Raw genomic sequence first — 16,190 nt, 5'->3', positions numbered from 1 at the left:
ACCATCAACCAAAATGAATTATGGGACGACATTGTTGTCAGAATTAGTAATAGAGTGTTGGGAAAGGGCAATATTATTAGGCAAATGTCTTCAATCAATTACAAGCCACGTTCGGGGGTCTTCCCAATCAAGTGGGCAACTACATGACCAAATTAAGGAGTTGCAAGCTGAACTTGCTAAGACCCAAGTTGAGCAAAATGTGATACTTGCCGAGCATGATGAGATGCAAGCCGAACATGATGCGATGCATATTGAATAGGCTTGCCATGAGTCATTTAAAACATCATTGGTTATGACGCTTAGGTTTAAGGGCATTGACCTCTCTGATATGTATATTACTACCCTCATACGATCTATCCCTAGAGCACCAATAGCGGAGGCGCAATCACATGTTGATGAGCACTGTTCGACGAGAAAGAGACCTCGCATCACTCTCGTCGCATACAACATTCCTGATGCCTCAAATGATGAAGAGATATATGTGAAAGTTTTGTTGAGTTTTGTCTTCTTGAAGTTGTTGGTAAATTTGTGATTTTAATAACATTTTTGTTCATTTTACCCGTAAATCAATATAAATATAAAATATATTTTAATAATATTAATTTCATATAAAATTTTTTTTTTACATAATAAACAAAATACTGTGAAAAAAGCAAAATATACAAAATCGTGCCAAATACTAAACCAATAAAATCATGCCAAATTTATGGCAAATATGCAACTAAAGTTCGTGGCAAAAAACAATGACAACGTTTGGTACAATAATAAAAAAACGTACAAAAAATAGTGACAAAGCTTGGCACAGTATTAAAAAACTGTGCCAAAATATATTTGTCACCACTACTATAGGCACAACTATTTTTCCATGCCAAATATGGAGTCAAAGTTAGTTTGGCACAGTTTTTAAGTTTATTTCCGTGCCAGTTTTACCGTGTCAATTAGGCATTTTTCTTGTAGTGTCAACTTCCGAAAGATCTGGCTATACTTTCCTAGACCTAGTCAGCTTGGATATATCTTTAGCAATAATTCTAAGCTACTCTTCAAGGAACCTTCCCTTAGCCTACTTGGGGCCTCAATTTCTAGAAGACACCACATAGGCAAGAGTGGGAGAAACTCATCATGCACCATTATCAGAGTATGTAGTCCACTTGGAAGTCCAACTTTCTTTCCCTAAGAGGCAAACTTCTTGTTAACTCTGTCCTAACTTGCATCTTGACATATTGGATGTCTATCTTCAAGCTTTCATTAAAGGTCATTGAATCAATTGATAGAATTAAAATTGATTTTCTCTAGAGTAGACTAGACATTAACAAACCTAGATGTTGGCTGGTTAACTATGATTTTGCGAATCTCATAAACAATGGGGCTAGGGCATCCTAACCATAGAAGACTTTAACAATGCCCTACTAGGAAAATGGTGGTGGAAAATTTCCACTGAGACAACCTGGAGTAGAGCACAAGTGGTCTAATTTAACTATTTCCAACGAAGCCCACTTTGGAATCTTTATCATCCACTTCCTTCTAGGATCTCTTTCTTCTAGCAAGGAATCTTGACTTACCTCCCAACTTTCAGAATTTGCTTCACACAAGTCATAGGGAGTGGCACTTCCATGCTTTTTTGGTTCAACTACTATCTCAATAGCCTAGCTTTGCAACACTTTTGGCTAGCTATTTTCCAAAACAACCAAAATCAGTTTAGTACTGTAAAGGCCATTGTTCTCACATTTCTCTTGCTCATTACATCTATGGATTACTTCCTTTCTAAGACCATAACAAGGATTTTGGACCTTGCAAGGGATAAGGACATCAAATCTTGCATCCTTGCCCCAAATGGTAGATTTAGTGTCAAATCCTTCTATGGCTTCCTAAACGATGATGGGCACTGTTGCCCTATTAGTCCGCTTATTTGGAAAGGTCCATGTTCTTGCAAAATCAATATCTTCTATTAGCTAGTACAGGACAATAAGATCCTCATTCTTGAAAACTTAACAACTCAAAAGCGCAACAGACTCCTACTACAACATGCATTTTTGGTCATGCAATGATTAAGATAATAGACCATCTTTTCTTTTCGGTGCCTATTCACTGAACGTGCCTAGTCTTATTTTGGTCAAAACTTTGGAGTACCTTATACCCCCATATATGGAATGTTTGGTTGGAGAGAAATGAGCACCTTTTTAATTGCATAGTGCATCCACCATTTACATCTATCATTAGAATCACTAACATGTTCCTATCTTTGTGTCTACAACTCCATAGACTAATAAGGCCAAACTCGAGAAGGCGATCATCAAAGCAAAAAAAGAAGCTTGGACTTTTTTGGGCACAAGACAGTCCTTAGCGAGACCCACTCTTAAGCTAACACTAGCAATCCAACTCCAGTTGTAGCTACTAATCCCCTAAGAAGCGTTCCTGTCCCTTTGTCCAGGGATGAGCATGTGTGTCTCTCAGGGTTACTACTCTCTCGTCATTTTAATATTGTATTTATATGATCCACATGTAATGAATTTTTGTCTTGTCTTTGTTTTTATAAGGTTGTTCCTTGCATCGAGCCTCTTTTGAGTACTTTTTCTTTAATATTAATAAAGTGGGTTGTCCATATTTTCAAAAAATTAAAACAAAATAAAATAAAAGATTGAAATGTCTTATCACATGATTATTATTTAATGAGGACCTAATGAAAAAAATAAAATAAAACAAAACAAAATGAAGCAAAAAAAAAAAGTTGAAATGAATTATGAGCAAATTATAGTTTTTTCCTATGAACTACAAATAATACGCAAAACCCCCACCCAGTCATTTTATAGTTATAAAATAACCAGTAGCACAAAAATCATTTTCTTGTCAAAGGATTGTAAGCAACTTCCTTACTTTCAAGGGAATGTTAAGGGTATGTTTGGTTCACCGAAGTGGGTGCCGAAGTGAATGAAGTGGTGGCTTCCAAGTGACTTCTCTTTATTTGCTTCCCTGAAGTGAGAATTACCCCTTGAAGTCCCACTTTCAAAATACCCCCACTTCCTCATTCTGACTTTCGGGAAAAAAGGGCTGAAGTGGGACTTCGGCAAAATTCCCTGACGTGGCCAAAGTCCACTTCTGCCAAATGAATCACGTGGGGGTGTTATGAGCACCCCCACTTCCGTGATTTGGAAAACCCGTGACCCCTCTCCATCTTCTTCCCAAAACACTAGGGTTTGCACCCATCTCCTTGTTCTCCATCCTTCAGATCATCTCCATCTACTGGCTTCATCTTCACTAGCAAGGTAACATTCTCTCTCTCTCTCTCTCTCTCTCTCTCTCTCTCTCTCTGTAGATCATTCTTTGATGTCAGATCTGTAACTCGAATCCCCTCTCCATCTTCTTCCCAAAATACCAGGGTTTAAACTCATCTCCTTGTGCGACATCCGATCATCTCCATCTACCGGTGCTTTATCCTTCCGATCATATTCATCTCCACTGGTAACATGCTCTCTCTCTCTCTCTCTCTCTCTCTCTCTCTCTCTCTCTCTCTCTCTCTCTATCATTCTTTAATGCCAAACCTGCAAGCTTTTACCTTGGTTATCAAATACTCTCTTCCTTTTTCTCTCCATGTAGATCATTTTTTGAAGAGTCCCTTACTAGGTCTGTGAAGTTTTGCATTATCAAATCCTCTCTTCCTCTTTCCCTCTTTTTGTAGATCATTTTTTGAATCTACCCTTGTAGTTTTATGAATTAATTTTATTTTAAAATTCATATATACAATATTTTATTTTTTCCAATGTTCTTTTGATGAACTGTGAAAATTGAGATTATTGAAGTCTTTGGATTTTGTGGTTTTTACTTAAAAATCTTGTTTAGTCATTTGCTCAGGAAAAATGAAGGTTTTTATATTTATGAGTGAGGATTTGTTGATTGCAGTGTGGGATTTCCTTTGTTAAGTATGGTTTTGATTTTATTTAATTAAAGATTTTCACAAGTGTTTGCTATTGAAATTTGGAGATTAGTTCCTCATTTATATGAATTAATTTTGTTTATAATTCTCTGTTGAATGCTTTTATTTCTATAAGAACTTAGTATTTCGTTTATAATTTTGTTTATAGTTCTCATTTATATGCTTAGTATTCTCTGATGACAACATCATGATTAGTACTTGGTTTCTTTAGTAGTTGTTTTGAGGGTAAATGCTTTTCTTAAACTTAATTCTCACTAAACAACATCATGATTAAGAACTTGATTTCTTTAAGATTTGTTATGTGAAGTTGTTTTCTTTTATAACAGTTCAATAATAAGGAACATAAACAAGAACGATATTATAAAAAATGTTGATGCTTCTATCTCTAAAATTCTTTTACATGCTTTTAAGAGTAATGCCAACAGCTCATTGTCCTCCTTAATTAACTACTTGCATGTTGTGTTAATGTTAATTAAGACTTCCTGTTTGTTAGACAGTTTGATAAAAAAAAAAAAATAAAAAAAATAAAAAAAAAAACATGTTCTATCTTATGCATGTGTTATGTGGGTTTGTTGCAAGTCACTTTTGTACAACTTCTATATTTATGTTTATACTTCTGAGTTTGTTTAACTAAAATTTGTGACACATAATATAGGAAATTGAAGTATATGGCCTAATGCAATTATCATCTCTTGTGCATGCATATGTGTAGATGGATAGTTGGGCATTAGGTGAGCGTGCTAGACCACTTGCCGCGGCATTCACCACAATTGTCGTCATTATTGCATATATAATTGAAGAAATGCATACAAGTAGGAGTCCTAGATGTGTTGAGCCTTCAATATTCCGGGACCTAACTAGAAAAAAACACATGAATCGTATTTTAAGAAGTGGTCGAGACTATTGTGTAAGCTACCTAAGAATGGATGTAGGACCTTTCATGCATTTATCCCAAATAATGCGTGACAGATGTCTACTTGTTGATACTCGCCATGTGTCCATTGAGGAGCAACTTGTAATATTCCTACACATAGTTGGGCATAACACGAAGAACAGAACAGCGAGGTTAGAATTTCTTCGATCAGGAGAAACTATCAGCAGATATTTTAACAATGTCATTCGTGCTATTTGCGCTATACATGATGACTTTGTCCTACCTCCCAATAGCAATTGTCACTCGGACATAGAGAATAATCCTAATTGGTACCTGTTTTTTAAAGTAAGTATAAACAAAGTAAAAGAGATTATTCTATTTCTCAAAATCCAATTTGAAAATGTCAATAATGTTTAGCTTCTCATGTAGGATTGCATTGGGTTGTTGAATGGCACGCATATTGAAGCATCCGTCCCTCCCCATGAAATACCCCAGTTTCGTGGTCGAAAGGGAATTACTCAAAATGTGTTGGCTGTGGTGAATGCGGATTTAAAGTTTACATATGTCCTAGCTGGATGGAAGGGATCTGCAAATGATTTCGCTGTCTTAAGGGATGCAATATCTCGCCCTCAACCACAGGGGCTAAAGATTATAGAAGGTACGCTATAAAATGTGTAGTCATATATAAAATTAAAAAAACACTAACACTTGATCATACTCGGTGCATATAGGAAAATATTATCTCGTTGATGCTGGATACACCACTATGAATGGTTTCATAGCTCCGTATCGCGGAGTAAGATACCATCTTAAGGAACATAATGGAAGGCCACCAACAAACCCTAAAGAATTGTTCAATCTTAGGCATTCAATGCTACGATCATGGGTTGAACGAGCATTTGGTATCTTAAAGAATCGTTTCAAGATTCTTACCTAGCGGCCATTTTTTCCATTCAAAACACAAGTAAGGTTAGTCCTTGCATGTTGTATTATTCATAATTATATAGCAGGTGTGGATCTTCCTATATGCACGAGGGCAACACATTAGAGGAAGAGCAACTTGTGCCCTCACAAAACAGGACCCAACGCGAACAATGAGAAGAAAATAGGCAATGGGTGGAGTTAAGGGACAACATAGCAAATGAAATGCGGAATCACTATACTGGCCGATAGTAGGTGTTAGGAATGTGTTTTCTAATTTATTATGAACCATCCATTTGTGTTGTTTGTTGTGTGTACTTTTTCGAACATGTTATGTTCACTTTTTTAGTTTCATGTGTGGTTGTATTTCATTCTATTTTGATAATTTTTCTTAAGCATCCCTTCTTTATTCTAGATTTAATATTTGAAGGAACATGGAGGGCGGCACTTCGAAGGCTGCCACCAAACGTGGAACACCTAACAAGCATTGGAAGCCTGATTTTGATAATGTTTTAATACCTGTTTTGGTAGAGCAAGTGAGACAGGGTCTTAAATGTGACAAATCATTTAAGCGGGCTGCGTTCGGACATGCTGCAAGTGCCGTGAATGCAAGATTTAACACTAATTTCACCCCAGAGAATGTGGAGAACCATTATCGGACGCTAAAAGTAAGGTACATGGAAATTAAGAAAGCGAGGGACTTGAGTGGGGCAGGTTGGGATGACGAAAACAAGGTGATCATTCTCAACCCACTTGTGGCCTTCAAGTACACTGAGGTATGCTGGTAAATTTTTTCCTTTAACAGTTCATTGACTTACATGTTTCAATTTTACATTTGATATTATTCTATCTGTCTGTTTTAGGCACACCCGGGTGCAAAACCATTCATCAACAAGCCCATTGAGAACTATGAAGGGCTTAGGATAATTTTTGGTGAAGATAGTGCAACAGGTTCTTACGCTGCTTCTTTGTTTTCAGATTTTGCAGACAAATCTGAAAATGAAGGAACCGACAATGACAATGGTGAACCAGACCCGATTGATATTGCTAGTGATGAGGAAGGTAATAATGGCAACTCTACACCCGTAGGTAGCAACCCTGCTCCATCATCAAGGGTTAGGTCCCAACGTAATAGCAAGGGACCTAAAAGCCCTTCCATGATGGGCGATGTACTTAAGGTTGTGGATAAGATGGCCAATGCAATTCAGAACCCAACCCATTGGACTGAGATTTTATATGAAAGAGTTATGGGTGTTGAGGGTTCACCAAGCATGAGCTTGTTGCGGTATTTGATTATCTTCAGTCTAGGGAAACTGAATCTAAGGGCTTCATGGTGAGAGATATGGAACTGCGTCAAGATTGGATTAGGAGCTTTATTTCCCGGATGATGTGAACCACGACATGAATGGTTTAGTGTTGCGGAGTTGTTCAGCTCCCATGGGGATTGTTTGAACTATTGCTTGCATTATCTGCATTTCATGCATTATTTCATGTTTTTTTTTTGTGCATCCACGAACATTATGTGGGTTGTTTCCATGTTTCAGGTTTGCCTATGTTATTTGTGTCAATAGCATGCATGTTGCATCTAAAAACTTTCATCTTGTTTGCTTGTATTTTGAACTATCTGCACTTATATGAACTTATTAGTGGTTGTTATATATTAATGGTTTCTCTAACCTACATTTTTTTTTGTTGGCATTGCAGGTGTATTTTACATGGCAATGATGACTACATAAGAGTAAAGCAATACACTTAGGCCAGGTTCCCTTTTTGCCTCTACAAATAAACAGGTGTAGTGGCGGGGCAATTGAGGGGTGAAGACCCTTCTCTTGCAGCCACATGCCTTTGAATTTCATAGTGGTTTGAGTTTTGGTTTTATCAGATAGATTCCATCATGAGAAAGGGTCTCTATGACTTTTTTCTCTTAAATTTTATTTTGTCGTGGTCATTTTGCTGAAACTATTTTGCATTTGTTTTTTGGTGAAAAAATTTAGATTTTTAATTGTGGTTTAAATGAATTGGGAGTAGTTTTCATTTGTGATTTTAATGTGGGAAAGGGGTTTTAGATTTTTAGTTTTCTTGTTATTCTTGTAATTTGTTTGTAAGTTGCATTGGAGAGCTGAAATTTCATTTCTTAAGCTAGAGAGCTTGGATCTTTTCAGTGGTTTTACTAAAGTTTGGGATAATTGTAAAAGGTCTTTGAGTTTGGATCTCAAGTTTGCAAATGTTTTGTGTGTATATTTTAGATTAATTTTTATCCATTTGAAGAGTGTCTTATTTTCATTATTATTCATACGTCAATGTTTATTTTCAATGTTGTCTTCGAACTTTTGTTGTGTTACCTATGTTTATTGAGGTTTTGGTTTTTAACTGTAAGGGATTACAGGCATGAAATGGTATGTATGGCAAGGCAACTTGGAGGCATGCGTTGCCACAGTTGTAGCCTGCTTGATCCATTGTTTTTTTTTTCGTACAATTATTTTCAACTTTTCCCATTGTGGGTTTAGTTTGCTACTCGTGTGTGTTGGTTTTGGAGGCAAAAAGGATCTACCAATGCCGATGAAGTGATGATGTATATGTTTACTTTTTTATGAGACCTGAGCCATGACTGAATAACAACTGGTGTTTGCTTGCGAGGTCGGACTACTCTGTGGAAGCATGAAGTGCACATGGAATTCCTCTCCTTTGATAAGAGTATTGGTAGTTGTATTTTATTGTCCAAGTAAACAATTTGTACTCTCTCAAACTTTGTTAAACAATATTACCAGTCATGGTTCAGCGACTGTAGCAAATAAAGCATATATTTATATGATGTTGAATGTTTTTTTTTTTGCACATTTTAATGTTTTGCAGGTTTTCTTTTTTTTTTCCTGGGTTATGTAAACATAAAAAGGTTAAACTTTTCACTAATTTTAACTTTCTTACAATTACTGAAATTAAATAATTATGTTGTTACAAAAAATTAATTCAGATATATATATGTACATATTTAACTATTCCGGATAAAATACTTGAGTTGAACCCCACTTCTACATTTTTCTTATGCTAATTAAAAAAACATATAATTAATTTTAATTTAATCCTAACAAGTGAAAGGGGTAACCTCACCTTTTGATTGAAGTGGTGAGTGGAACCACACTTCCACCATCCAAACACCATGAAGTCATGAAGTGAAGTTTTCCTCATTTTCACTTCCACCAACCAAACAAAAAAAAAATGGCCACTGTAGTGACACTTCTCCAACCAAACACTTGAAACTGGACATTTCGAACTGAATTTCTCACTTCAACAGAAATTAACACTTCAGAACTTTAGGCACTTCGGTGGACTTCAACCAACCAAACACACCCGTGAAAAAGCCTATGAATTTCAAAATTGTGTAGGGAAAATCACCAAACTTCACCAAATTTCTCATCCCTTGAGTGGAGAGGTAAAAATCTCAACTCTTTTTATGATGTTAGAGGGGTTATATGTGTGAAAACGTTAATAGTTTATTAATTAAAATTTAGAAATAACTCTGAAACAATATATTAATTTTGTATATATTATAGAATTTCGTAGAGGAAATTCTTCCCAGCTCTTTTTAAGGATGATAGAGGGGTATACCTGTAAAAACACTATTAATACATTAATAATTAGAAAATTCCCAGTGACAAAATCTAAATTTCTCACGTTCGTTCCACGTGACATAAAAGATGAATAAATTGGAGGTTCATTCACACATATTCAGCCACCTTCGCCAGCCTCCGAATTTCCTTCAAGCGCTGATTCAGGTCCTTCTCTTCTTTTCTTTCTTCTTTCTTCACTTGCGCGCTTGTTTTTTTGCTGTTAATTATGACTCATCTTTATTTTGGCTTTTGTCATGCGATTTGTTTTTAAAAATGGTGACAAGCCACCGGATCGAACCCTCATCTTTTTGAGTAGGGAGGGAATTATAGGGATAGTTTTGTGGTGCGATTGAAATTTTTGTTTTTTGGTTTTTGTTTTGTTGTGATTTTAAATGAGAATGTTGTTGTTGTTGTTGTTGTTGTTTTAGATGCGTTATTGAAAGTTTGAGAATTTGTTACTGTTTCATGGGGTTTTCTTGGCATTTGGTATGCATTTGTCTGAATTTCTCTCTTTCTAATACTTGATTGCCATGTTAAGCACCTGAGACCCCTGATTTGTTCAGCAGGTACCTCGTGTTTTTTTATTTTTTATTATTATTATTAGTCAAGGAGTTTGCTTTAGTTGGTAAGCAATGAAGAAGTGATGGATATGGTAATGGTGATATGGTGATGATATGCTTCTGGGAATTTATATGTCTTTGTTGTTAAAGAAATGATGTTGGGAAGGTTTTAAGAAAATTAGGATTGTGGGGGGATTGTCCTAGTGGTTGTGTTTGTTTTGGATTAGCGCATATTATGTTAGCAGGAATTGGATGGAGTGTTATGGGAGTGTATCAATCTACAAAACCTATTTTTCTCTATAAACTCCAAGTTCCGCTGCAGAACAGTTTCCATTGATTTGTTTCATGTGTATTATTCATAATTTTAGCACTTATGTTGGTTATTTTTTGGTCATACAGAATTAAGATTCATATTTATCGTCTTAGAGACGGGAGCATATTATTAGTTATTATAAATACTTGTATTTTTGCAATTTTTGTTAGTGATCGGTGAATATGCTTCAGTCTAAAGATTTGAAACCTCTATATACCATGTAACTAGTGTAGTATACCACTTCCAAAGCTAGGTACGCAGATAAGCATGCACACAGTCTACTCTTTCGTAATATTTTTCAAACATGACAGAAACAATTTAAATAAGGGTGTGGTACAGTTTCTTGTACATGTTATTACTCAATTTTGTTCTGCTTCAGGTTGTTTGATCCTTCCAAGGCATATATTATTATGTATTATTATTCCTTTCATGTTCATCTTTGGTTTTAAATACCTTCTGTGATGCAAATTGGGTTGGAGATTTCATTGATCATCGTTCCATTATTGGTTCGTTTATTTATTTGGGATATTTTTTAGTCTCTCGGTAAAGAAAGCAATAGGAGTTGTTGCTAGATTTTCCATTGAAGCATAGCATTGTTCTATGCCGTCTACTATAGCAGAGGTTATTTGGTTTCATTGGCTTTTAGTTGATTTGGGATATCCATAATAAATGCTTACACCTTTTCATTGTTATAATAGAAGGGGTATCTCGATTGCTCACAATTTGGTTTTTCATGGACAGACAAAACATATAAAAGCTGATTGTTATTTTGTGCACCAACATTATCTACAAAGCACTGTTACTCTTCTGCATATTCAGTCTTCTATGCAGATTGTTGATATGTTCGCAAAGACTCAAACATGGCCTGTTTTCAGTTTCTTTTAAGCAAACTCTTGATGTTTACTTATTCTTTATAAATAGTTTGAGGGGGATGTTTGAGTAATAATAAAATATGTTTAAAGTATAAGGGCATTAATGTCTTTTGATTTAAGTTTAAAAAACTCTTACTCTACTTTTATTTAGAGAGTTGTCTGTTGATTGTATTTTAGTGTGAAAGGCTATTCTTTCATAGTTTGCTTGTTTTTTATTGTGTTAACAAAAATCACAATTGATTACTGATTTGAATTCATGTTAAAAAACCCATGATTTTTAGAAATAGTTACATTTAAGGTTGGCTACTGTCAATGTCATGTTTTACAAGAGATAGAAAACCTTTAGAAGGCCATCTTATGAATTGGATAGTTTAACAATTCACAAAAACAAAAGATGTAATCCAAATTTCCATTCTCTACTAAAAGGCTCTCAACAATGAGTGTAGCAGGATAATAAGATAATCAACACATAATGTTAGTGTTCAAGATCTATGAAAAAAAAACCAGCATGCATATGCATGCCCACCAGCCAATAGTAGAATTTGAAAATTTTAATGCGGTGCCAATTATAACACAAATGCTTGTCATGGTGGATGTGAAAATTTAATACTGTATAGTTCATGAAATCTTCTGAACAAATAACTTACTAGTAGAAATTCCATCATTTCATTTCAAAATTTTTTGCCATCGGCAGTAATCCATCCTGCCACCTGTTTTTATTAATGAGAGCCACAAAGTTTTCTGGGCCATAGATGTACTGCCTACTGTATTGCTACCTGCCAGAAGTATATGCCTAAGATTCTCATGGTGCACTCTTTGTATGGGTGGATGTAGCTTGCTAGCTGTGGAGCCCATTGCTGGAAGTAGTTGCTTTCCACTGCCTGAAAGTCGAATGGAGGAAGATCCTCAAAAGATACAGTTAATGATAAGCAATTCTGAGGTTGGTATAATCAATAGCATTGTGTCACTAGCTTATGTCTTTAATCTCATTATGATCTCTCCATTATCAGATATTCTGTTTTCTGTGAGCTTTAGTGGTACAAGATTTGTAGTTTTGGTGTCATCATTTTTATGATCAAGCAACTTAGGCTGAAATTATATTAGAAAACATCCTATGGACCCAAAATGCAGTACCTAATGAGCCTCTCTTGCTTTATTTTTCTTACAGAAAGTGGATGCTGATTTACAAGTTCTTGGGCTGAAAGTTAATTATCATGAGAAAAATCTGACATTTCTCAATGCTGAGATGAGGACTATCACTAAATCAGTTATTGACTTAGAAGGTTAAACCAAAATTATCAGTTTTTATAAGGCTCATTAGTTGTAATGATTGCCAAAGAATTTGCACAAGTGATATTGTTAATCTTGAAAAATATTTGCTACTTGAAAATTACGGGTGCCATGCCATACCATTTACACTTATGAATTCCTTGGCATGTGTAGTGTTTATTTTTTATTATTTTTTTATTTTTTAATGTAGAATCCTATTTGTCTTTACGTGTTGTTAGAATATGTCAAGAGACCAAACAATTTTATTTTCTATTATAAGTAGCAAAGCAAATGCATTATGCACATGTAATTAGTATGCAAGGTGCTGATATTAGGATTTGCAGGTGACCTTGCGGTTTATGCTTTATCTCATATAAATGAAGAAGCAAGCAACCATGAATGTCAGATTCAAGCTATGAAGCATACAATCAAACACATAGTGGAGAAGGAGAAAACAGCAGCTGGCATAATATGCCAATTGCAGATTCGTCATGGATTTCAAGCATCAAAGTTACCATTGACAAAGGATGTTGTTGGTGTTGTTGCTACACTTGGAAGCGTAAAGGATGAGAATCTTAGCAGGTTCTTCTCGATCATACCAAAAGTAATTCTATATTTCTGTCATTTACTGAAATTTGATTTTATTTGTTTAGGCTTTTATCTGAATTCTTGGGTCCAGAAACCATGTTGGGTGTTGTTTGCAAGACCTTTGAAGGCATAAAGGCCCTTGAAAAGTATGACAAAGAAGGCATGATTGACAAGAATTTTGGCCTTCATGGTCTTGGACCATCAATTGGCAGACTCCTTGAGGGAAGATTTCTTGCCATCAGTCTAGAAAATTTAAGGTCAAAATTTTGATTATCGCTTTCCTTCATTGAATATTCTGCATGGAAATTAATCATCTCATAAAACTTTTGAAAAATTGGAAGCATGGTTGTCATCAATTTCACCTCTGGATGAATCGATCTTCTTTACTTGTTTAATCGCCTCCAGGCATCATAATTTGCTTCTAATTTTGCAGAGCATATCCTGGTGGATTTTTAGCTGGTGATCCTCAAAAGAGACTTGATTTTCCGAAGGCAAGATTACCAGATGGTAAATGCCCACCAGGTTTTCTAGGTTTTGCAGTAAACATGATTGACTTGGATGATGATCACTTAAGTTGTCTCACGGTCAACGGCCATGGTCTAAGGGAAACCTTATTTTATAACTTGTTTTCCTACTTACAAGTATATAGAAGTAGGGCTGAGATGGAGCTTGCAATGCCTTGCATAAGTGATGGTGCTATTTCTTTAGATGGGGGAATGATTAAAACCAATGGTATTTTTTATCTTGGGGCGAGGTAAACAGCTAACATAATTTTGTTTGTGATTATTTTATAATGAATTTCATTCTTTTTGATAGTATTGATTTCCTTCTGTAGCAAGTGAATCAAATTTTTGATATTTTATGACAAATACACATTTTCTCGAAATATCAGGAGATTTTACCTATTACATGTTCAGTTCTCATGCCTCTATAGAAGACCTACAAGTATTCTGTTACATATTAGTGAATCAAATCATTTGCTTACAACAAGGCCTATGGCGAACTTGCAATCTTGTGATTATATTTTCTTTGATAAAGTTCATGTGTTTGCAACAATCTTATTCGAGATAGCAAAAAGAATAGAAAGCGGGAATGTCATGACAAATTTTTTTAGTAATGTATAAGATGTTGAACAATCAAGAATTTGCTTTGTATTGCATCTTGAGGTCATTCTTGAGTGTATATTTAACATTTCTGGAAGTTAATTGGTCATCAGTCTATAATTTTTTTTTTATGCAGATATGCAGTTATTTTTGTTGTATTTAATGTGTGGGCATATGTGTGGACATCCATGATGATAAATACATAAAGTTGTTGTTTGAGTGTGGATATGGTCATATTTGTATTCTTTGCTTAAATGTGTTATGTGTGCTCCCTATTCTTGCTTCCAATGTCCATTTATACTCATTTATGATTAACATTTAGCATTTTAGTGCAGACAAAAGAATTAAATAAGTTGGAAATAATAGACAGTTACTACGGTGTACTAAGTAATTTATTTATTTATTTCCCTATCAATGATATTATGTTTAGAAAAATTAAATAAGTTGGAAAGTACAACTGTAGTAGATATTATTTACGCAATTGTTATATGCATAGCCTCAAAACCTAATTGATTTGAAAAATATGTTATCATAAATGTAAAATTATTTACGCAATAAGGAATACTAATATTTAATAGTATTAGGTAAGGTATTAAAATTGTTATTAAAATCTCTTGATTTAATGATGAAATATTGATATCTATCAAATAGTAGGTGTATTTATTTGATTTTATGAATTACTAGAATCCATCTTTTTTTTAATCTGTGAAGACACGACCTGGTCAATTCTATAATGTGCTTGCCATCTATTTCTTCTAAGGAAAATAAGTAAATTAGAACCAGATTGTCTCATCTATAATAAAATGTTTGTTATACTTTATATCTTTTAGTGCATCTGTCTTAATTTATTTCTTTGAGAAGCCCAACCTTCGGGAGTCACCTCCTTGTGGTTAAGGTTGGTATGACCAGCTCCCATAATGTGATGGCCGGTGTGTATAAAGTGTTAGAGGTATGTATTTAAAGTATAAGGGTATTAATGCCTTTTGGAATAAGTTTAGAAAACTGTGATCCTTCTCTTATTTAAAAAGAGTTGTACCTCAATTGTGTTTGTGTGAAAGATTATTCATTTGGTTCGAATATTACATCCTATTTTTTATTAATAGTTTATTTTCTCGTTTTAAATTGTATTAACATGGTATCAAAGACATGGTCACAGTACTAGTAATATATAGAAGATAATCTAAGTTTATTATATAAATTATTTAAATTATTAATAATGTCTATTAATGGACATGATTTTAGGAAGGAGGACATATTAAGATTTCCAATGAGTTTTGGTAAACCAACCCGACCAAAGGAGATTCACGAGACGCGGGAGAAACTGAAGCTTTTGCAGTGGAAAAAAGACAGGTTGGCTGAAGATATTCTAAGAGAAAAGGCTTTGTTAAAGAAGGCAAAAGACTCCTTCCATGCCAAACGAGAAGAGTATGAGAAGTTCCTCAATGACGCACATCAGCATATTTCAAAGGTGCTGCCAAATTGAATCCTTTATGATAGAGCATGATAACCACCAATTCATAGCAAACCAGATTTAATTTTACAGATTATATCTGATTACAACATTCCCATCTGATTTTTATTGTAGAGAAGTATTCATGTTAAATATGCATATGATGTTAGCTTATTCTGGTAGTGAGATGAACCAGTTAAAAGGCTTTGATCAAGTTTTTGTCATTTAAATTTCAATTGTCATGTTGTCTTTAGTTGCCTGAGTGAGTCATAATCAATAGTTTACCAGAATTGGGATGCCTTGTTGAATGCCCTTTCTACTTGATCCTTGCCATCAAGTTTGGTGAAGCATTCTACCAAGAAATTATGCTTCACGGAAGTTTATTATTTTTATGAAAACTTCATTGTTAGCATTGTGCAAAGAAAAATTGAAGACTGGAAAGGTTGTCATTTGCCAGGACCAGATGCTTATTTATTTTCTGACCTTGATTCAGAATTAGCAGATTATTAAGCTTGGGCAGATATCTGTGCATTAATTATAATTTGAAGTGTGGTCACTCTCCACTGGACTTGAAAGTATAGAACCTTATTGGTTTTCAGTGAATGATTATTGCAAACTTGACAGCAAATTTGGTTTTCTTTTGATTTCATTAGTTAATTGCAAATGTCTCCAGGAAATGGTTGGTTTCAGGATGAATTGCATGC

The 16,190-nt window shown here is 34.7% G+C and overlaps 2 protein-coding genes across 19 annotated transcripts; both read left to right on the top strand.

The window, feature by feature from the left end:
* Window positions 1–2,997: 2,997 nt before the first annotated feature.
* On the top strand, window positions 2,998–8,535 carry LOC120280675. 17 transcript variants are annotated; one of them, XR_005542387.1, is made up of 8 exons: window positions 2,998–3,260; window positions 3,374–3,456; window positions 4,641–5,147; window positions 5,232–5,460; window positions 5,534–5,974; window positions 6,139–6,499; window positions 6,587–6,785; window positions 7,428–8,535. XR_005542387.1 is itself a non-coding variant. In XM_039287602.1 (7 exons), exons 5-7 carry the CDS (start codon window positions 6,158–6,160, stop codon window positions 7,457–7,459), a joined length of 573 nt encoding a protein of 190 aa, XP_039143536.1. In that variant the 5' UTR covers window positions 3,107–3,260; window positions 3,374–3,456; window positions 5,232–5,460; window positions 5,534–5,974; window positions 6,139–6,157; the 3' UTR covers window positions 7,460–8,535. The 17 variants fall into 17 exon arrangements, 11 of the variants coding, with proteins under 11 accessions (XP_039143536.1, XP_039143529.1, XP_039143528.1 ...); XR_005542386.1 differs by having other exon boundaries at window positions 5,534–5,766; window positions 6,154–6,499; window positions 6,587–8,535; XR_005542385.1 differs by having other exon boundaries at window positions 5,534–5,771; window positions 6,154–6,499; window positions 6,587–8,535.
* A 925-nt stretch (window positions 8,536–9,460) lies between these two features.
* Window positions 9,461–15,722, top strand: LOC120280025 (protein DEFECTIVE IN MERISTEM SILENCING 3-like). 2 transcript variants are annotated; one of them, XM_039286723.1, is made up of 7 exons: window positions 9,461–9,496; window positions 11,911–12,016; window positions 12,245–12,359; window positions 12,690–12,927; window positions 12,999–13,190; window positions 13,367–13,687; window positions 15,279–15,722. In XM_039286723.1, exons 2-7 carry the CDS (start codon window positions 11,969–11,971, stop codon window positions 15,517–15,519), a joined length of 1,155 nt encoding a protein of 384 aa, XP_039142657.1. In that variant the 5' UTR covers window positions 9,461–9,496; window positions 11,911–11,968; the 3' UTR covers window positions 15,520–15,722. The 2 variants fall into 2 exon arrangements, with proteins under 2 accessions (XP_039142657.1, XP_039142658.1); XM_039286724.1 differs by having other exon boundaries at window positions 13,367–13,440; window positions 15,279–15,421.
* Window positions 15,723–16,190: the final 468 nt, after the last annotated feature.

This window comes from Dioscorea cayenensis, chromosome 17 (genome assembly GCF_009730915.1).
Source record: "Dioscorea cayenensis subsp. rotundata cultivar TDr96_F1 chromosome 17, TDr96_F1_v2_PseudoChromosome.rev07_lg8_w22 25.fasta, whole genome shotgun sequence".
NCBI lineage: Eukaryota > Viridiplantae > Streptophyta > Magnoliopsida > Dioscoreales > Dioscoreaceae > Dioscorea > Dioscorea cayenensis.
Note: the sequence above shows the minus strand (reverse complement) of the source record. Positions and strands in the feature narration are given on the sequence as shown.